The 22,661-nt window shown below is 35.0% G+C and overlaps 1 protein-coding gene across 1 annotated transcript; it reads right to left on the minus strand.

Annotated features, from left to right (window-relative positions):
• Positions 1 to 954: 954 nt before the first annotated feature.
• On the minus strand, positions 955 to 21,177 carry LOC121413026. Its single transcript, XM_041605789.1, has 8 exons — positions 21,076 to 21,177; positions 20,460 to 20,725; positions 18,467 to 20,049; positions 17,562 to 17,690; positions 7,960 to 8,148; positions 4,747 to 4,935; positions 1,889 to 2,074; positions 955 to 960 (listed from the first exon to the last, which is right to left on the minus strand). Exons 1-8 carry the CDS (start codon positions 21,135 to 21,137, stop codon positions 955 to 957), a joined length of 2,610 nt encoding a protein of 869 aa, XP_041461723.1. The 5' UTR covers positions 21,138 to 21,177.
• Positions 21,178 to 22,661: the final 1,484 nt, after the last annotated feature.

A 22,661-nucleotide genomic window follows, 5' to 3' on the forward strand; every position in this document is an offset into this window, starting at 1 on the left:
GATTTGGTATCACCACAAGAAAAAGCAGAAAGAGACATTTTGAAGATATTTTACAGTGACATCACACATCCTTGTTGCATTGCCAATTGGGGGATCTCCGTAGCATTGGTGATTGCAATATCTAAATGCTCATAACTTTCTCAGTATTTGTCCGATTTAGCTCAAATTTTCTTTCTTCTTATTCTTTGATATTTCTGTTTCGACACAAGCCTACTTATTCCAAAGGTTTCATTCCCCTTTAAGGTCAAGGCCGAACCTTGAAAGTCTTAGGCCAATCCTTTGAAAAAGTTTGCCTCAAGGCCAAGGCCGATTATCAACGCACTACAACACTGGCTGAATTTTTTTGGTCAAATGATATTCCTGTTTATCATTAACCAGTGATGCTAATTGTCAATATTCTGAAACGTTAATTCATTGACCTCTGCCAGCTCTTGATGGTCAATGGTTAAGACAAATGATACACGATATCTGTCTAGAATAGCAGGGTTCCTTTAAAGTCAATACCAAATAGCCCTTTTTTGTACTATAACCATATTTATTATTACTAACAAATGATGCAAAACTTCAATTGTATGATATTTCAAGGTCGTGAACATTCAGGTCATTTACCTCTAAAGGTTAGCAGAGGTCAAATCTGAAAATTTACATCTCAATTTTAAAATGGATATTATGACAAGATATAGCAATAGTGAAAGGTTAATGCTTAAATCAAGTTTTTTTTTAAAGTGCTAGGATCAGAGCAGTGTCTGTACAACTACGATTAATCATGAAAGATTCTCACGATGGCAGCCATTTTCATTTTTTTTTCTACCACTTAGATTTTATAGACTGGTACTTTTGGGGACTTCATGGATATGCATTGTGCTGAAATTAATTGTACTGCAATATTCTAAAAGTTTATTGACCTTTGCCAGCTCTCCAGGGTCAAAGGTAAAAAATTATAAAACACACCAATTATCTCTAGAATATAAAGATGCCATAACAATCAATATTAAATAGCTATTTTTCAACAAAACCATGTTCATCATGTAATAATGATGCAAAGGCACCAATATTTTAATATTTGTATTTGGGTGACTGAGATCAATACGTGTGATATCAAGACGCTTAATGTGGAATACTAGTAGTAACAGATGAAAAAAAAATACATCATCCACCACCACACTCTATTCTACCTTCAGCGGAATAGAGTCGAGCTGGGAGACATCCCCCTTCTTATTTTAAATCGATAGTACATGAATACGAATAATGAATGTTAATGAGTGCAATGGACAGAATATTTCATGAGGTGAAAGATGAAATGATCAATTCAACAAGGCGTAGCCGAGTTGAATTGATCATTCATTTCACCCGTCACCGAATTAAGTATTCTGCCCATTGCACGAATGATAATAACATTCATTATTTGGTTTATATGACAGCTACAAATAGATTTTTTTAAATGATATTTATTAATTTCGATGCAAAATATGCTCGGTCTGTTGATTGTCGCGTACATACAACATGCGCGCGTGCAATAGACAAAATTGTATGGATCCAAAATTGCACGGTTGATGACGTCATTGTAAAATGGGCTCAATGATTGATATCAACAACCAATCAAATGACAATGATCTATCAAGGTGTCATATAACCATCGCTTAACATTATGTAAGAATGAAAGACTGGTCATTTCGTATAATGTATGCATGCTGCATAATCTACCTTGTATTGAGTAGAAATGTATATGTTTCAAATTCCACATTAAACAAATGTTAATATGGACAGATGGAAGGTAAAATTAAATCATGATTATCAGAATAATATGATCATCCCTTGTGGCTATACTAATTTGGGCAAATTTTTATTTAATTTCCGTTTAAAAAAACTGAGAAGGTGGAAAGGATACCTTTGCAGATGGTGCTAATAATGACAACGTTGAATAGAATTCTTCATGAAGTGAGGGACTGGTGTTTCCATATTCACCGAGATGGAGTTCCCTGAGATTAGGCATCTTACAAATGAACTCTGCGAGATCACGTGATGCAGACAGACGTTGACTGAGATCAATGTACTTTACCTCAAGATGCTCAATCTGGAATAATAGTACATGGTAAAGAAAAAAAAATACGTCATCAGACAAGAGCCTCAATGAGCCATCATACAAATACACCAGGCTTTGAATGAAAATAGTGGGAACAATTTGTCCGATTTGCTATTTTTAGCAAAAACCAATTTTGCAAGTAAAAGCAAGGGTGAATAATCCCTTCTATTCTTTTAAAATAAAGGCTTGGTATATTTGTTTTATATTCTACTTTTTTTAATCTAGAACGATAGATCTTGGTAAACTAGTTCTTGTACTCTTAATTCATCAATTTTAATCTGAACCTGAATCCACGCACTCACTGGATCACTGACTAAAACCTGCGCCGTCCTTTCACGGGACTTGCCTCGTCTAGACACCTCGCTGACCGGTGCGTATGAGCGTGGTCGAGGAGATTGTGGGTCTATTTCTATTCTGTGATGTTATCGACGGAATAGTGCACCATTTCACTGATATCACAGAATAATATATATTATTCAGTGGGCATTTTATTTTCAACATTATTGTAAAATAGCGAGACTATGTTTGGTCACATGATGTTATTTAGACCAATCACCATACTGGATTTAATTTGTATGATATATATATACACACTATTCTACATTTCTTATGTGAAGCCATTGTTTTAAACATTTTAACTTGTAAATTAAGTATACGCTTGAAAGAACACAATGAACAGATGCCAACATGGAAGGTAAACTTAAATCTAGATTAGTGCGGAAGATGTTGATCATCGTGGTAGTAAAGAAATCGCTGTAGGATTTGATATGTTGCCTCACGATAAAGTAAACTATAATTGCCATGTCTCGACTCACCTAGTCTTCGTCAGGCAATGTAAAATGTCGCCGATTGGTTGTTATAATGGTACTGTATATTATTAGTGGCCCGGCAGGGGCAGTCAAATGTATTGCTATACACATGCGTGACCAAATCATTTCCACACACCCCCTAAACGAGTTATTCTGTGTGCAAAAAACACTCTAAACAAGGTTTTCGCGGGCCTTACTTACACATTTTTGGCCCTAAACAAGTTGCCGCCAGAATATGACTCCTATTCAAGTTTGTACAATCGGGAATTATTTGCAGTATTATCCTAACAGTAAAACAACAGTAAATACATTATATTGTCAATATTCTGAAATGGTAGTTCATTGACCTCTGCCAGCTCTTGATGGTCAATGGTTCAGACTTATGATACACCAAATCTGTCTAGAATATCAGGGTACCTTGAAAGTCAATACCAAATAACCTTTTTTTTGTACTAAAACCATATTTATTATTATGACAAATGATGCAAAACTTCAATTGTATGATATTTCAAGGTCGGGAACATTCAGGTCATTTACCTCTAAAGCTGAGCAGAGGTCAAATCTGAAAATTTACATCTCAATTTTAAAATGGATATTATGGCAAGATATAGCAATAGTAAAAGGTTAATGCTTAAATCATGTTTTTTTTAAGTGCTAGGATCAGATCAGTGTTTGTACTATTACGATTAATCATGAAAGATTCTCACGATGGCAGCCATTTTCATTTATTTTGGGGGCAAATCAGACGTCTTTCTACCACTTGGATTTTATAGACTGGTACTATTGGGGACTTCATGGAAATGCATTGTGCTGAAATTATTGTACTGCAATATTCTAAAAGTTTATTGACCTTTGCCAGCCTTCAAGGGGTCAAAGGTCAAAAATTATAACACACACCAATTATCTCTAGAATATAAAGATGCCATAACAATCATGATTAAATAGCTATTTTTCAAGAAAACCATGTTTATCCTGTAATAATGATGCAAAGGCACCAACATTTTTGATATTTGGATTTGGGCGACTGAGATCAATACGTGTGATACCAAGACGCTCAATCTGGAATAATAGTAGCAGCTGATGAAAAAAACCTGAAAACGTCATCAACCAATACACGAGCTACTACCTTCCGCGGAATAGATTCAAGCTGAGAGCCATCCCCCTTCTTATTTTGCATCGATAGTATACAAATCATGAATGCTAATGAGTGCAATGGACAGACTACTTCATGAAGTGAAAGATCAAAAGATCCATTCAACAAGGCGTAGCCGAGTTGAATGGATCATTCATTTCACCCTTCACCGAATGAAGTATTCTGTCCATTGAACAAAAGATAATAACGTTCATTATTTGGTTTATATGACACCTACAAATATATATATTCATTCATATAAAATTTATGAATTTCAATGCAAAATATGCTCGGTCTGTTGATTGTCGCGTACATACAACATGCGCAAGTGCAATGGACAAAATCGTATGGATCCAAAATTGCACGGTTGATGGCATCATTGTCAAATGGACTGAATGATTGATATCAAACAACCAATCAAATAATAATCTATTAAATCAAATAATCAAGGTGTCATATAAACATCGCTTAACATTATGTAAGAATGAAAGACTGGTCATTTTGTATAATGTATGCATGTTGCATAGCTGCATAATCAACCTTGTATTAAGTAGAAATGTACATATATATGTTTCAAATTGCACATTAAACAGATGTGAATATGGACAGATCAAATTAAATCATGATTATCAGAATAATATGATCATCCCTTGTGGCTGTACTAATTGGGGCAAATTTTTATTTAATTTCCGTTAAAAAAACTGAGAAGGTGGAAAGGATACCTTTGCAGATGGTGCTAATGATGACAACGTTGAATAGAATTCTTCATGAAGTGAGGGACTGGTGTTTCCATATTTATCACCGAGACGGAGTTCCCTGAGATTAGGCATCTTACAAATGAACTCAGCGAGATCACGTGATGCAGACAGACGTTGACTGAGATCAATGTACTTTATCTCAAGATGCTCAATCTGGAATAATAGTACATGATGAAGAAACAAAAATAAGTCATCAGACAAGGGCCTGAATGAGCCATTATGCCCATATACCAGGCTTTGAATAAGTATAGTGGGAATTATTTTTTCTGAGGTTTGCTATTTTTAGCAAAAAGCAATTTTGCAAGCAAAACCAAGGGTGAATAATCCCCTCTATACTTTCGAAATAAAGGCCTGGTATATTTGTTTTATATTCTACTGTTTTATAATTTAGAACGATATATCATGGTAAACAAGTTCTTGTACTCGTAATTCATCCATTTTAATCTGAACCTGAAACCATGCTATCAGTTGATCATTTATTAGTACCTGCACCGTCCATTCACAGGACTTGCCTAATTGTCTGTAGACACCTCTCTGACCGGTGCGTCGGAGCATGGTCCGAGAGATTGCACGACCTGCGACGTCTTTGACGGAATAGTGCACCATTCTATCCTTGACGTCAAAGAATAGTATATATCCTTCAGTGGCCATTTCATTTTCAACATCATTGTAAAATAGCGAGACTTTGTTTGGTCACATGATGCTATTGACCAATCAGCATACTGGATTCAATTTGAAGGATATAATACACATTATTCTACATTTGCAGCGGAATGCAGGGAATTGGAAGACCTGTTCTAATATGTGAAGATAGCCATTGTTATAAGAATTTCAACTTGTCAATTAAGCTAGTGTACGCTTGAGAGAACACAATGAACAGATGCCAATATACATGATATAGAAGGTAAAATTAAATCAAGATTACTTCGGAAGATGTTGATCATTATGTAGTAAATAAATCACTGATATCACAGAATAATATATATTCTTCAGTGCGCATTTTATTTTCAACATTATTGTAAAATAGCGAGACTATGTTTGGTCACATGATGTTATTTAGACCAATCACCATACTGGATTTAATTTGTATGATATATATATACACACTATTCTACATTTCTTATGTGAAGCCATTGTTTTAAGCATTTTAACTTGTAAATTAAGTATACGCTTGAAAGAACACAATGAACAGATGCCAATATGGAAGGTAAAATTAAATCTAGATTAGTGCGGAAGATGTTGATCATCGTGGTAGTAAAGAAATCGCTGTAGGATTTGATATGTTGCCTCACGATAAAGTAAACTATAATTGCCATGTCTCGACTCACCTAGTCTTCTTCAGGCAATGTAAAATGTCGCCGATTGGTTGTTATAATGGTACTGTATATTATTAGTGGCCCCGGGAGGGGCAGTCAAATGTATTGCTATACACATGCGTGACCAAATCATTTCCACACACCCCCTAAACGAGTTATTCTGTGTGCAAAAAACACTCTAAACAAGGTTTTCGCGGGCCTTACTTACACATTTTTGGCCCTAAACAAGTTGCCGCCAGAATATGACTCCTATTCAAGTTTGTACAATCGGGAATTATTTGCAGTATTATCCTAACAGTAAAACAACAGTAAATACATTATATTGTCAATATTCTGAAATGGTAGTTCATTGACCTCTGCCAGCTCTTGATGGTCAATGGTTCAGACTTATGATACACCAAATCTGTCTAGAATATCAGGGTACCTTGAAAGTCAATACCAAATAACCTTTTTTTTGTACTAAAACCATATTTATTATTATGACAAATGATGCAAAACTTCAATTGTATGATATTTCAAGGTCGGGAACATTCAGGTCATTTACCTCTAAAGCTTAGCAGAGGTCAAATCTGAAAATTTACATCTCAATTTTAAAATGGATATTATGGCAAGATATAGCAATAGTAAAAGGTTAATGCTTAAATCATGTTTTTTTTAAGTGCTAGGATCAGATCAGTGTTTGTACTATTACGATTAATCATGAAAGATTCTCACGATGGCAGCCATTTTCATTTATTTTGGGGGCAAATCAGACGTCTTTCTACCACTTGGATTTTATAGACTGGTACTATTGGGGACTTCATGGAAATGCATTGTGCTGAAATTATTGTACTGCAATATTCTAAAAGTTTATTGACCTTTGCCAGCCTTCAAGGGGTCAAAGGTCAAAAATTATAACACACACCAATTATCTCTAGAATATAAAGATGCCATAACAATCATGATTAAATAGCTATTTTTCAAGAAAACCATGTTTATCCTGTAATAATGATGCAAAGGCACCAACATTTTTGATATTTGGATTTGGGCGACTGAGATCAATACGTGTGATACCAAGACGCTCAATCTGGAATAATAGTAGCAGCTGATGAAAAAAACCTGAAAACGTCATCAACCAATACACGAGCTACTACCTTCCGCGGAATAGATTCAAGCTGAGAGCCATCCCCCTTCTTATTTTGCATCGATAGTATACAAATCATGAATGCTAATGAGTGCAATGGACAGACTACTTCATGAAGTGAAAGATCAAAAGATCCATTCAACAAGGCGTAGCCGAGTTGAATGGATCATTCATTTCACCCTTCACCGAATGAAGTATTCTGTCCATTGAACAAAAGATAATAACGTTCATTATTTGGTTTATATGACACCTACAAATATATATATTCATTCATATAAAATTTATGAATTTCAATGCAAAATATGCTCGGTCTGTTGATTGTCGCGTACATACAACATGCGCAAGTGCAATGGACAAAATCGTATGGATCCAAAATTGCACGGTTGATGGCATCATTGTCAAATGGACTGAATGATTGATATCAAACAACCAATCAAATAATAATCTATTAAATCAAATAATCAAGGTGTCATATAAACATCGCTTAACATTATGTAAGAATGAAAGACTGGTCATTTTGTATAATGTATGCATGTTGCATAGCTGCATAATCAACCTTGTATTAAGTAGAAATGTACATATATATGTTTCAAATTGCACATTAAACAGATGTGAATATGGACAGATCAAATTAAATCATGATTATCAGAATAATATGATCATCCCTTGTGGCTGTACTAATTGGGGCAAATTTTTATTTAATTTCCGTTAAAAAAACTGAGAAGGTGGAAAGGATACCTTTGCAGATGGTGCTAATGATGACAACGTTGAATAGAATTCTTCATGAAGTGAGGGACTGGTGTTTCCATATTTATCACCGAGACGGAGTTCCCTGAGATTAGGCATCTTACAAATGAACTCAGCGAGATCACGTGATGCAGACAGACGTTGACTGAGATCAATGTACTTTATCTCAAGATGCTCAATCTGGAATAATAGTACATGATGAAGAAACAAAAATAAGTCATCAGACAAGGGCCTGAATGAGCCATTATACCCATATACCAGGCTTTGAATAAGTATAGTGGGAATTATTTTTTCTGAGGTTTGCTATTTTTAGCAAAAAGCAATTTTGCAAGCAAAACCAAGGGTGAATAATCCCCTCTATACTTTCGAAATAAAGGCCTGGTATATTTGTTTTATATTCTACTGTTTTATAATTTAGAACGATATATCATGGTAAACAAGTTCTTGTACTCGTAATTCATCCATTTTAATCTGAACCTGAAACCATGCTATCAGTTGATCATTTATTAGTACCTGCACCGTCCATTCACAGGACTTGCCTAATTGTCTGTAGACACCTCTCTGACCGGTGCGTCGGAGCATGGTCCGAGAGATTGCACGACCTGCGACGTCTTTGACGGAATAGTGCACCATTCTATCCTTGACGTCAAAGAATAGTATATATCCTTCAGTGGCCATTTCATTTTCAACATCATTGTAAAATAGCGAGACTTTGTTTGGTCACATGATGCTATTGACCAATCAGCATACTGGATTCAATTTGAAGGATATAATACACATTATTCTACATTTGCAGCGGAATGCAGGGAATTGGAAGACCTGTTCTAATATGTGAAGATAGCCATTGTTATAAGAATTTCAACTTGTCAATTAAGCTAGTGTACGCTTGAGAGAACACAATGAACAGATGCCAATATACATGATATAGAAGGTAAAATTAAATCAAGATTACTTCGGAAGATGTTGATCATCGTGTAGTAAACAAATCGCTGTAGGAGTTGATCTGTTGTCTCACGATAAAGCAAACTATTGCGATGTTTCGCCCTCACTTAGTCTTGAGGAAAGCCGCCGCTTGGTTGTGGTAATGTTACTGTAGATTATTAGTGGGCCCCGGGGGGGGGGGGCAGTCAGATATATTGATGTACACATGCGTGACCAAATAATTTCCACACACCTCCTAAACGAGTTATTCTGTGTGCAAAAAAACATCCTTCATTTCACACAGTTTGGCTTCATTTACACATTTTCGGACCTAAACAAGTTGTCGCCAGTGCATGACTCCAAAACAAGTTTTGTGCAATCGGGAAAGAACTCGAACACTTTTTTTTTAAGAGGAGGAAAAGGCCCCTGGAAAATAGCTTCGGGGAAAAAACATGCTTAAAACACATTTGGCTTATCTGAAATAGTTTTTGAAAAAAAAACATACCCTAAATACGGTTGGCTCCGCGATAAGCCATTGACCAGTTTTTCAAAACCACCATTCTTCTTAAAAATGGTTGTTTTTTATGCACTTAACGAGTGCACACGCGGCCTGCCAACAAAAACTATAAAACACACCTACAAACGCGTGTGTGTGTGTCACGCATGTGTACATCAATATATCTGACTGCCCCCTGTTGCACCCACAGATGTAATAACGCCCACAAATGTAATAACACTTTACCCACAAATGTAATAACGCCCACAAATGTAATAATTTTTGATCGCCCACAAATGTAATAATGACTTTACCCACAAATGTAATAAATTTGAAGGGATTATTGGCGAATCCGTTCTAAACTAAAATCCTATGCGTTCATATAGCACAAAAGTGCAAAGTCTTTTTTTTCAGACCGGGTTAATAAAACATCAAAGTACAAGTCCAAAGTCTTTTTTTCCAGACCCGGTTGTTTCAAAAATTATAATATATATTTCCAAAGTCTTTTTTCCAGACCCGGTTGTTTCAAAAATTGTGATATAAGTCCGAAGTCTTTTTTCCAGACCCGGTTGTTTCAAAAATTGTGATATAAGTCCGAAGTTTTTTTTCCAGACCCGGTTGTTTCAAAAATTGTGATATAAGTCCGAAGTTTTTTTTCCAGACCCGGTTGTTACAAGAATTTTAATAAGTCCAAAATCTTTTTCCAGACCCATTTATTTCAAATTTATAATATACGTCCAAACTAAGATACGATAATGATATTCCTGTGGAAAAAAATAGGAATCGAGCTTAGTCTTTTCTCCAGACCCAGTTAATTAAAACTGGTGGAATTAATGTCTTTGTTGTTGTTTGAACTCATACGGTGTATATTGTGAATATGTGAACTAAGAGTAAATTGAGAATCAAGCGTAGTCTTTTCTCCAGACCCGTTTACGTGTTATTTAAAGATTATGAATAACAGTTTAAAAACAGTATGAATACCCCATAATCTTATTAATGCTGGATATAGCGTAGTCTTTCAGCCCGACCATTTTTTTTCTTCAAAAAAAAAAACGCTAATAGTAAGAATTATAAAAAAATCAAAATCTAAGACCAAACAAACCTTCAACCTAAGAGGTTTAGAGTGTTGTCTTTATTCCAGACCTAAAACAGTTACGAAAAAAGATCTTCTAACATAAGATCTTTTATTCTTTTTCTCGTGGAATAACACGAGTTGTATAACACGAGTTGTAAAACGTACTCTTTCCTCCAGACCCGGCTATTAAAAAAAGTAACTGAAAAACTTCAAATCTAAGACCAAATTTCCAAAGTTTCGCCCAGTAAAAATATGTCCTTTTTTAAATAATACTACTTCCCCTACAAACATTGTAATAATGCGTGGGTAAAGCAGACATCTTTTCTCCAGACTTGGTTACTATTTGAAAAATAAAATAGTTTTTACAAATATTCTAAAACGAATACCCAATAATCTAATTACTGTGGAACAACATGAAGACCGATTGTCGAAGATCGACTTTCCTCCAGACACAATTATTTCAGGAATAAAAAATCAATAAAACTCAACCCCCAACAACGAATCTAAGAACCAACAATCCTCCAAATGAAGACCATGCATGTAGAAAAGCACATGTTTAGAGCGTTGTCTTTATTCCAGACCCGGTGATTTAAAATTGATTTAAACAATCCTAAAAACAAAAGACTCATATTCTTATTCTTGTGGAATAACACGAGTATTATGCTTAGTCTTTCGTCTGGACCCGGTTATTTAAAACATAAAGAAATATTGAAAAAAAATGACAGCTGAGACCAATCTTCAAAATTAAACCCACTTAAATGCTTGGGCTTAGAGTGTTGTCTTTACCCCTCAGGTTCTGGAATTCTCTCAATTCAAATATTAAAAAATCGGTAAGCATTTATACTTTTCAGCGTGTACTTAAAGGTTATCTTCTTAATTGTTATTTGTGAGTTGCTCTAGGTTAAGATATGCTTTTATATACTATGTTATTTTTTAATTTTGGAGCCTATAAAATAAAAACTGTATATAAGACTGGAGAATGTTATGATATATCAATATTTATTTATCTTGTATCTTGTCTAACTGGATTCTTCTGCAGAGGGTCAGCCCATGTTTTTTTGTTTATAATTGTACATTCAAGCAATGTATTCTATTTTTAGTGTGTTTTTTGTCATTGATTAGTTTTAGTTTGTCTTTGTTTTATTGTTGTTGCTTTTTTTAGTTGTTTTGTTTCTCTTGTATTTTTAAGGATATTACATGTACACACTGAATACTATTTAGTCATGTACTTGAAACAAAGGAGACCCTAGCCTTACAAGCCTTGCTTTTTCAGGGGTTCTCCTTGTCTTTCTCTCAATACGTAATTAGTTATTTGCTGTGTTTCTTGTTTTTTCTCTACTGTAACAATGATTTATGGTTAATTGATTTTTCATTTGTAGAATGTGAAATCACACTTGTAAGATAAAATGTATGTGCAGACAGAAAGACGAATAAATATCTTATCTTATCTTATATCTTATCTACACGAGGTACCGGTATTATTATAAGATTAATGTTTCTATTTTCAATTTCTGTTATGTTTCATGTATACATAATGTTGTCTATACATTACACCCTACCAATGAAACAAGTATATTGTTATTGTTATGTACTATGGACATGAGTTGAATATGAAACTTTTATTTATACTATTAAATAAAGATGGAACACGTACATGCGCTCGAGTCGAGCATTCGAGGACTTTCTTCCTACCGGGTGCACATTCACCTGGGTTGAGTGCAGCACAGTTGGGACGAATTTCTTGCTGACGGAAAACACGCCATGGCTAGGATGCGAACCCACGACCCTTTGTTTGAAAGACGAGAGTCCGAACCACTAGACCACGACGCACCCACATGCTAATAAGTGGCATCGAAATCGGACTAGTTGAAGTTCACCAGTCCTTTGATCTTATGAGCCAAACCGAAGAAATATGCAAAGGAGGTCATTAGCATGCATGTGACCAATCGTTCACTTATAGCACAGGTAAAACTTGAATCCGGCACTATACGCACATACTAAGCGACATCGGATTTGGAGCTTGCTTTCTTGGTCAAGTTCTCTTTTTGAGGGGGAATGTTGAAATGACGAGAAACAGCCCCAGATTTATGCATATACATACGTCCAACCAGACGTTATATCAACATAAATAAACCAATACTATAAGAACAATTTTAGCCAAGATGAAAAAGAAAGCAATAGGAAGGAAACTGGAAATTCAAAGAGAATGATTGATTTTCTGAAAATATTCCACAATGTATGTCATAATTCCATTTTATTTCGTATAACCATAGCAAAATAAAGTTCACTGTTAAAACATTTGACACAAAACAAGCAAACGTTGTATATGTCTTGCCGATCTTAGACCCTCCACTCAATATACATATTAAGAAGAGATGTACTATCTATCAACCTATTAATTATTAACGGATTCTTAAAATTATATTCTGCTAGCCAACTGTGACTCCCTGTCCCTGTTTCTCCACCGTGTATGCATCTCTCTCTCTTTCTCTATAACTCTCTTTCTTTTCTCACGTATTAAATTAGGACAATTTAAAGAGTAAGCTTTGCGGCCATGCCCGCCCCCAAGACTTCAATCACCAAGATGAGAGAAAAAAAAGAAAAAAAGGTAAATGAGAGAATGTACCATTTTCTACATTGTTTTTTCAACCAATTCCAAAGTTAGCAAAGTTCATTATTATGAACAAATGATGCAAAACTTCAATTGTATGATATTCCAAGGTCGTGAACCTTCAGGTTCATTTACCTCTAAAGGTTAGTAGAGGTCAAATCTGAAAATTTACATCTCAATTTTAAAATGGATATTTTTACAAGATATAGCAATAGTGAAAGTTCAATGCTTTAATCATTTATTTTAAAGTGCTAGGATCTGATCAGTGTTTGTACTACTGCCATTAATCATAAAAAATTCTCACGATGGCAGCCATTTTCATTTTTTTGGGGAAAATTAGACGCCTTTCTACCACTTCGATTTTATTTAATTCAATTTTCAATTCAATTCAATTCATTTTCAATTCAATTCATTTATTCAATCATTTAAAAAAGTCAATATACAAACTTAAATATATACAAAATCATATATAAAATGTAGTGTAGTTTAAATGATTAGGGTGCCCCTAAAAGCAGAAGCTTGATGAGGGGGACATCCGATACATATATACATAATACGTACATAAGAGTTAAAAGGTAACAATAATAAACATAAACAATACATAAGAGAATAAGACGGTAAACCTACAGGGGAAAGGGGGGGGGGTCAGGAAAAAGGGTGTGGAAATGAATCATATGATTAATTGGCATACATAATTACAAGTGAACTTTTGAGTTTTGTTTTAAATACAGTAACGTTTGTGCTAGAAATTACATTGGAAGGGAGGGAATTCCATATTCGAGGACCAGTGGATTTAAATGAATGAAGGGTTGATTGATTGAACGCTATAGGATAATGGAATTTAGAGTGGGAACGGGTATTGTATTGATGGTAGTCTTTATTATATTTAAATAGATTAATTATATCAAGGGGTGCTAAGTTGTGATTTACGTAGTACATGAGAATTGCAATTTGAATTTTATGAATATAAAAAACTGTCAAGGTTTTTAATCTAAAAAATAAAGGGCGTGACGGAGCTAGGTAGTGGGTAGTGGTACTTTTGGGGACTTCATGGAAATGCACTATTTTTCAACAAAACCATGTTTATCACGTTACAATGATGCAAATGCACCAATATTTTTGATATTTGGATATGGGTGACTGAGATCAATACGTGTGATACCAAGACGCTCAATTGGGAATAATAGTAGCAGCTTCAGAGGAATAGATTCAAGCTGATAGACATCTCCCTTCTTATTTTACATCGATTGTATACGAATAATGAATGTTAATGAGTGCAATGGACAGACTACTTCATGAGGTGAAAGATCAAAAGATCCATTCAACAATGCGTAGCCGAGTTGAATGGATCAGTCATTTCACCCTTCACCGAATGACGTATTCTGCCCATTGAAAGAATGATCATTCACGTTCATTATTTGGTTTATATGACATCTGCAAATATATATTTATTCTTATGAAATTTATTAATTTCGACGCAAAATATGTTGATTTGTTGATTGTCGCGTACACACAACATGCACGCGTGCAATAGACAAAATCGTTTGGATCCAAAATTGCAAGGTTGATGACGTCATTGTAAAATGGGCCGAACGATTGATATCAAGCAACCAACCAAATGACAAGGACCTATCAAAGTGTCATATAACCATTGCTTAAAATTATGTAACATACAGAATGAAAGACCGGTCATTTCGTATAATTTATGCATGCTGCGCAGCTGCATAATCAACCTTGTATTAAATAGAAATGTATATGTTTCAAATTGCACATTAAACAGATGTGAATGTGGACAAATGGGACATATGATTATGTTCTTCCTTAAAACCATAAACAAACAAAATTCACTGTCAAACCATATTGACACAAAAAAGTAAGCATTCTTTGATGAGTACCAGCTCATTTTGAAAGCAGATAAATTTGGTGAATGATGCTCATATTGTAGCTTACTTAAAGAGTTATTAAAATGAGTTAGTTCTGCTTACTAACGATTTGTAGCTTTCGGAAAGACTAGACTAGTAACGTTTTGAGTATCATTGAAAACTAGGTACCGTTATAATTATAAGATTAATGTTTTTATTTTCAATTTTAACTATGTTACATGTATTGTCTATGCATTACACCCTACCAATTAAACAAGTATATTATTATTGTTATGTACTATGGACATTAGGTGAATATGAAGCTTTTTTAACTAATAAAGATGAAACACGTACATGCGCTCTAGCCTTCTTGGACTTTCTTCCTACCGAATGCCATTCACCTGCGTTGAGCGCAGCACAGTGTGGATAAATTTCTTGCTGACGGAAAACACGCAACATGCTAAAACAATAAGCGGCATCGAAATTGGACTAATTGAAGTTCACCGGTCCTTTGTTCTTATGAGCCAAACCGAAGAAATATGCAAATGAGGTCATGTGCCTTCATCACTTGGCACAACTAAAATTGAATCCGACACTACACACACACTAAACGTTATCGGAATGGGAGCTTGCTTTATTGATCAGGTCTCTTTTTTAGGGGGGGGGGGGGGGGTTGAAATGACGGGAAAGAGCCCTACATAACCTATACATACATGTACGTCCAACCGAACGCTAAATCAACATAAATAAACCGGTACTACAGTGTGTATAAAAACGGGACAGATGTAAAGTCTACAAAACATTTTTTTCAAATTTTAATGTTTATATTTTGTTAATAGGTGCTCTCAGGTCAAATCTTTCAAATGCTTTTTAAAAAAACAGTTTCGTTCATGCTTAAGCGAACACGGAATGTTTTTGTCTGGGGTCAAAAAGGAGGATTGCGCCAAAATAGCATAAAATTATAAACATGATGATCGGACTTCTTGCTAATTAGCACTTCCTCTTAACCTTTTCTTTTTCTTTGCCATAATCTTCACATCATGTGGTCAAATTCATTTTCAGATTTATCTATTTGCTTGAATTGTTCTATTGTTTTTTTTAATATGCTCTCTGTTAGCTTTGAATATTCCATCTTCAAGCTAAAACAATTTTGCTTCAACCGGAGTATGGGTGAGCGTGGATTTTTTTTTCAAATTCTGTAGTTGTGTGCTACAAAGGTTATGGTGCCTTTTGAACAGTGCCACACAGATGATGGGCGGGGGCTTGGGATGCTCCCCCTCCCCCTCAATTAAAAAAAAATCATGACCAAGAAAAAAAGTGGACAGGAAATAAAAGGAAAGATAGAAAGTAAAATATGATATTATTTCATGAATATTATGAAAAATCTATCACAAAATTTTACATTGTAATAAAAAGTGGGAATATTTGCGTGCTCACTTCACTCGCTCACAACTTTTTAATACATTTTACCTCAGCTGCCATATCTAGCTCCTTCAAATTTGACCCAATAAACCATTGTCATTGAAAGACATGAATGCCTTCCTGTGTTTCCTGTCAAGCAATTAAACTTGGTCAAGGAATCAATGACCCCTTGACAAAAGAGATTCATATCTTTTTACGATACATAACATATTTTTTTCACATAATAAAAGGATTTGAATAATCACAAATTGTCACAATTAATCATGCAAATGTTCTTGCTTGGGTTGACAAAAATATATTCTTTTCTCAGTTCCTTATCAAGGAAAACTAAAGCGTAAGAGAAGTTCAACTGAGAAAAACAAAATAATTCAAGTGAATAAATAGATTTGTAAATAAAATTTGACAGCATAATTCGAAAATTGTGGCACAGATAATGAAAAGGTCAAGTAGGAGTCTCCTGATTAGCAAGAAGTCTGATTTTACTCATATTCTGCAATTCTAGCGCATGCCTCTTTTTGAACCCCAAACAAAAACGTCCAGTGTTCGCTCAAGCATGAACAAAATTAATTTTTAAGTGCATTTCAAAGATAAGACCTTAAAGCACCTATTTACACCGAAATTTAGACATCATAATTTGAAACAAAAATGTCATAGATTTTACAAATCCGTCCCATTTTGTTTTTGATACGCACTGTATAACAACAATTTCGGCCAAGATGAAAAAGAAAGGCAAAGGAAGGAACCTGGAAATTCAAACAGAATGAGATGAGATATTTTCTGAAAATCATCGCTTAAATCTTCCACAAATGTATTTCATAATTCCATTTTATGTCTAATCTCTCACAGATATTACAAACTAATACGCCACTGATTACCAGTAAATATTGTGTTTAAAGCAGCCATAGATTTAGCAAATTATCCTTTGGAAAAAAATATTGACTATTATAAAGTGCTCTTAATTTCCGGAGATAGATGTAGAAGGTATTACAAAACATTTCCAATTACCGGACATGATAATAATGTATGATTAATTTTAAAACGATTACACACACTATGATAATCTATTGAAATTAACTGTAAACTGCGAACACGTCATTTGTTGGGTGAAACGCACCCCCCCCCCCCATTAAAGGAAAGCAATCATAACAATAATTTTGAATAAGTAAGTATAAACCTGAACAAGTAATAAATAATTTTAATACGTACTTTCGAATGAGTGGCGTTATCAGCAAGCACCTCGGATAAATTTTCATGCATATCCTCTACTCCGCCTGCAGAGATAGCGATCCATGCTGATCTCAGAGTAGATGAGGAGCACATAAAGTCAGCCAGGTCCTCCAAGTATGCACATCATTTATGAGAAAAGATAAAAAATAAAATCGTATAACACATACACGTAATCTATACTTGAAAATAAAATTGTGACATTTAAAGAAATATATACTCTTTCAACTTGGAGAGCTTATGCTAAAGCTTAACACTAAACATCATGTACATCAGCCAAAGGTAATCATTACAGATATGTCTTATCTAATGTTAAACCTCAGAAGCTCACTTCTAATGACACAAGTTTATATATATATCCAATATCCAGTTAACCATAATACAATTAGACTTACATTCTGAGCTTTAGAAAGTTAAACAAATGTAACATTTTAATAAAATCACCTTTTAGCTCTACAAAAAATGATTTAAAAGTAATGAAAATTTGGAAAAGCAAATTGCCTTACCCCAATATCATATAAATAGACAGCAAAAGCAGAGAAAAGGGTAATCATATAAAGAGATTGTGGCCAAAAATGTTTTTTATTTTTCTGGGGGGTGGCGGCTGTTTTGAATTTAGGCCCGGCACACTTTTTTCTCGAACGCGAGATAAAAAAAGTAATGATATTGTCATTTCATGTTAAAATGCAATAAAAGGAATACAAAAAAAGGTTGGCGTATCGAAATGACAAAAATAGGACGTTTGGCCCAGGTATAGACCACTCTTAATATTTTATTCACTATTTCATCTGCAATTTTTAAGAACAAATTTTTCGTTAGAGTAAATTTGCCCTTTAAAATTTGACTGTTGCTATTCCTGTATGAATTGCTTTTGAAACTTTACTTACCACATTGCGATGATTCATGATGAAGATATGTCCCGCTACTGTGTGCGCCGGTATATTCTTCTCCCCGATCACAAGTGTCTTGCTGGATGAAGTCGATAGATGATCTGCTACAGCTTTAGCCACTGTTTGGTCTTGACTCTCATATGCTGCATCAACAATGTAGTCATCATCGATATGCCTATATTGCGTTGTCATTGATGCTATGAGACGAGTTATGATATCCAATCCGACCTCCTTCTGTTGGGCTGAGGTGAAGTACAGAAGCTCACGGAATTCACTTGCTTTTTCAATTATATCCTTCATCAACCCGTCGTACTCACTTCTGTTTGAGTTGTGAAGAGATGCCAGATACATCCCTGATAGATACTCCTGAAACAGCTTATGAGGGAACTGGACAGATGAGACTGCAGAATGAGAATGGTGTCTTCTGTCTCTCCGAGAGGGAGTTTGCGTTTGTTTAGTGAGTACTCCAACTTGGCAACCTGTATCCACAGAACCCGGCAATCTCTGAAATTCTTCTTCAGTGAACACCAGTCTCCTTTCATGGAGCCCCTGCAAGGCTAGGCAACCGATATTGGATAGATGACGTAGAATGTCCTTCCGTTTCCTATCCATTTCTCCATCAATATTACGAGCAGACATATTGAGCTTGGAAAGATAATGATCTACTAAGAAGTGGATCATCTCATCAAACAGTTGGGAAAATGTTTGAAGCTTGGACATTGCTTCACGGCGTTTGCCGTCGAAGTCTTTCCACATGATGCAGAGCATAACTGTGTATATCGGGAAGGGAGCCATGTTCTCTCTGATCACACTGTTGTTTGAAATAAATCGATTCAAGTCCTCAGCTGATGTTGTGTCTGGATGAAAGAACTTAGCGATGTAGGAAGACAAGTTGTCAGCAGAAAAGCCTTCGACGGCAATGAAAGCATACACCTTTCTAAGATCCGAATTTATCCGTATCTCATCTGATCGCCATCTTCTAGATGTGATTAGCACTCTCCCTGACTTGAACAGCTGATTGAGGATGATAAGGGCGATTTGATGAGAGCTGTTAAGATCGCCAGCTAGCTCATCTAGACCGTCAAGAACAAGAAAGACGTCTTTCTGATGTGAGAAGACGTACTTGTTTAGCTGCATGGCTGTAACCATATTGTCGTCTGGGAGGTAAGACTTTATTATCTCTCCAAGAGTCTTACCCTCTAAATCACGTAGAAGGACGAGAAGAACCAGTTTGAAATCTTGGTAGCCAGCTCCATGAATCCAGTCCCAAACAATCTTCGAGCAAAGAGTTGTCTTCCCCACACCACCTTCACCTTCAACCAACAAACGTTTAGGAAGGACTCCGTTGACTTTAGTCTTGAGCAGGTCTGCGTAGAGTAGCGGTGCCTTTCGGGTTGTTCCTCGGCCTTCTTCTATCAACGTTAAATTGGTGAAGATCTGATCTAATTGAAATAGAAGACTGCTGTTCAGTGGATCTGCTGGAATCTGACAGTGATGAAGGGCAGAATATTCTTTGACCTCTTTGATGACCCGTTGGATTTCCTCTTCTGTCAGTGATGGTATGTGATCACCGGCCTGGCCTGTCACAAGAGAGAAAAAATGTATCAATTCATAGAAGAATGCAATTCGAAAGAATATGACTGGTCTTTCGGTGACGTGTTTCACTTAATGAACTTTTTGTATGATATATATATTTTTTTTAGTCTCTTGTGATCATTATTTTTATTACTGTTTTTAATATATATATATACATGTACATGTATATATGTAATTGTCATTAAATATTATCATTACTTTTACTACTTATTCTAAATTTTCATTTTAACGTTGTCTATATCATTGTTATTATTTATGATTTTCATCATCATAATAGCTCATCGTCAAACTATCATTCTTATCATCAAGATCTTCATCAGATTATCATTATTATAAATTCAATACATGGCCGTAGTGTAGGCGGGGGTCGTATAGTACTGATAGTCTTAATCACCTTTTAGAACACTGTTTGCCAGCTGTACCAGATGTATGTCTTGTAACTTGGTGGACAATATTTTCCTCGCTTCTTCCTGCCGAACTGTTTTGAGCCATTCGCAAAGCATCTTGTACGTAGCTAGCATTATGTTTCCAGTGTTGTCTTCCTTGAATCTACTTATTTGAGCTTCAGTGAATTCTAGAGCTAGTCCGACCTTCCGAAGGTCTGATGGATCCATACCGTCAGCAAGGAGATACAATTCATGCTCACTTAGATCCCCAAGCCTAATTTGTATAGAAAGACATCGGATAAACACATAATAAATCACAAAGATGTTCCAACGTTGCTCTTCTATTTGATCATTGTGTTTTGGGGAAATATCCTTAACCTGAAGAATAAAAAAGGAGCATTTCATGCATGAATCAGGTTTCACCCTTCAATGATAAAAACAAATAATCATATAAATAAATATAACGACTAAAACAAGCATTAACAAGTGTTTTCGTAATTAATCGCACCCTTTGAATTCCGTCGAATATCATGTACACTATACACGAATGTTATCGCCAATGATTGAAATTAGTAAATTTAAAGTCACTGTCATAGTAATGACCCTGTAATTCAACCCCCTTACTTGGTATTTGGACCCGGGTTTGGTTCCACGTCACCAGACCTCAGTAGGAGCATGTTCGCCATATCGGGAGAGGAACCACCATTGGATAAAGGTGATATGTCATGTCCACTGACTTCAGAGATTTGTATTTCACGATACCCTGCAACCTTTTGATTATGAAGAAAGCAGAAGATAGGAGGAACATAGAGACAACAGTTATTACATTTCATTTGCAAAATGTATTATGTAGGTGTTCATCAACTATTAAAACATTACATGACAATAGAAAGGACATTTTTTATTTGATTTGATTTGATTTTATTGATTTCCGTTTCACAACATAAGAATGATAAATATAACATGATAAGGTCGAAAATACTGCAAAACATAATAAATATATATAACATAATCTTAGACTAAGGAACATGATTTAACAAATAAAAAAAAATAATATGACATTTGTATTTGAATGTAAAACGGAGGGTCTTGCCGAAAAAAAAGCCAAGTTTGTACAAAAGGCAAGACCCTGAATAAACTTAGTTTCATTACACACAAAAAACACTGAGTCGTAATGATATGTAGAGCTTTTGTTTACAAAAAATACAAACAAAGATAAAAAGTTTATCTGAGTCATTTGGGTTTTCTTAAGTGGCTGTGCCCAAATAACCATTTATAAATAATATCTTAAATTATAGTGAATATTAAGTTAATGCCATGTCAAAAATAGCGATTTTGTAAACTTATTTTGTATCATTCACTGATGCTTTTAGAATATATTCTTAATGATAATTAGGCGCTTACTAGCAACACTGTATTATGTTTATGACAGTTTATTCTGGGGAATGGCACAACTATAGTCCGGCAGCCAAAGGGGTAAGGTTGCATTGGAATGTCATAGTTTTTTTATTTTTTATCTATTTGAAGAATCTACATGCTGGAGCTTTTTCAGCATTGAGCAATTTGAGATATACACGAAAATCCAAAATGGCCGCCAGCAGCCATCTTGGATTTTCTGTTTACTCACTTTAGCATACCTAGAAGTTATTTTCGGGAAAAACCATGCACTGAGGTCCAAATATACAGATAGCGGCCATTTTCCAAGATGGCCGCCATATAACATGGATTATTTTGTTTATTTCCTGTATGGGTATTTAGAATTTTCAAAACATGTAATATACTGGTTTTAGGGGATGGAGAGTCCAAATCTGAGATTAATTTGATGATATAACCATGCTTCGATGTCGAAATATACAAGTAGCGGCCATTTTCCAAAATGGCCGCCATATAACATGGATTATTTTGTTTATTTCCTGTATAGGGTACTTAGAATTTTCAAAACATGTAATATACTAGTTTTAGGGGATGGAGAGTCCAAATCTGAGATTAATTTGATCATATAACCATGCTTCGATGTCGAAATATACAAGTAGCGGCCATTTTCCAAAATGGCCGCCATATAACATGGATTATTTTGTTTATTTCAAAGCATGGTTATATCTAAAAATAAACCTCAGATATGGACTCTCCATCCCCTTTAACTAGTATATTCCATGTTTTGAAAATTCTAGGTATCCTATACAGGAAATAAACAATGTAATGCATGTTAT

Source organism: Lytechinus variegatus, chromosome 4 (genome assembly GCF_018143015.1).
Source record: "Lytechinus variegatus isolate NC3 chromosome 4, Lvar_3.0, whole genome shotgun sequence".
Classification (NCBI taxonomy): Eukaryota; Metazoa; Echinodermata; class Echinoidea; order Temnopleuroida; family Toxopneustidae; genus Lytechinus; species Lytechinus variegatus.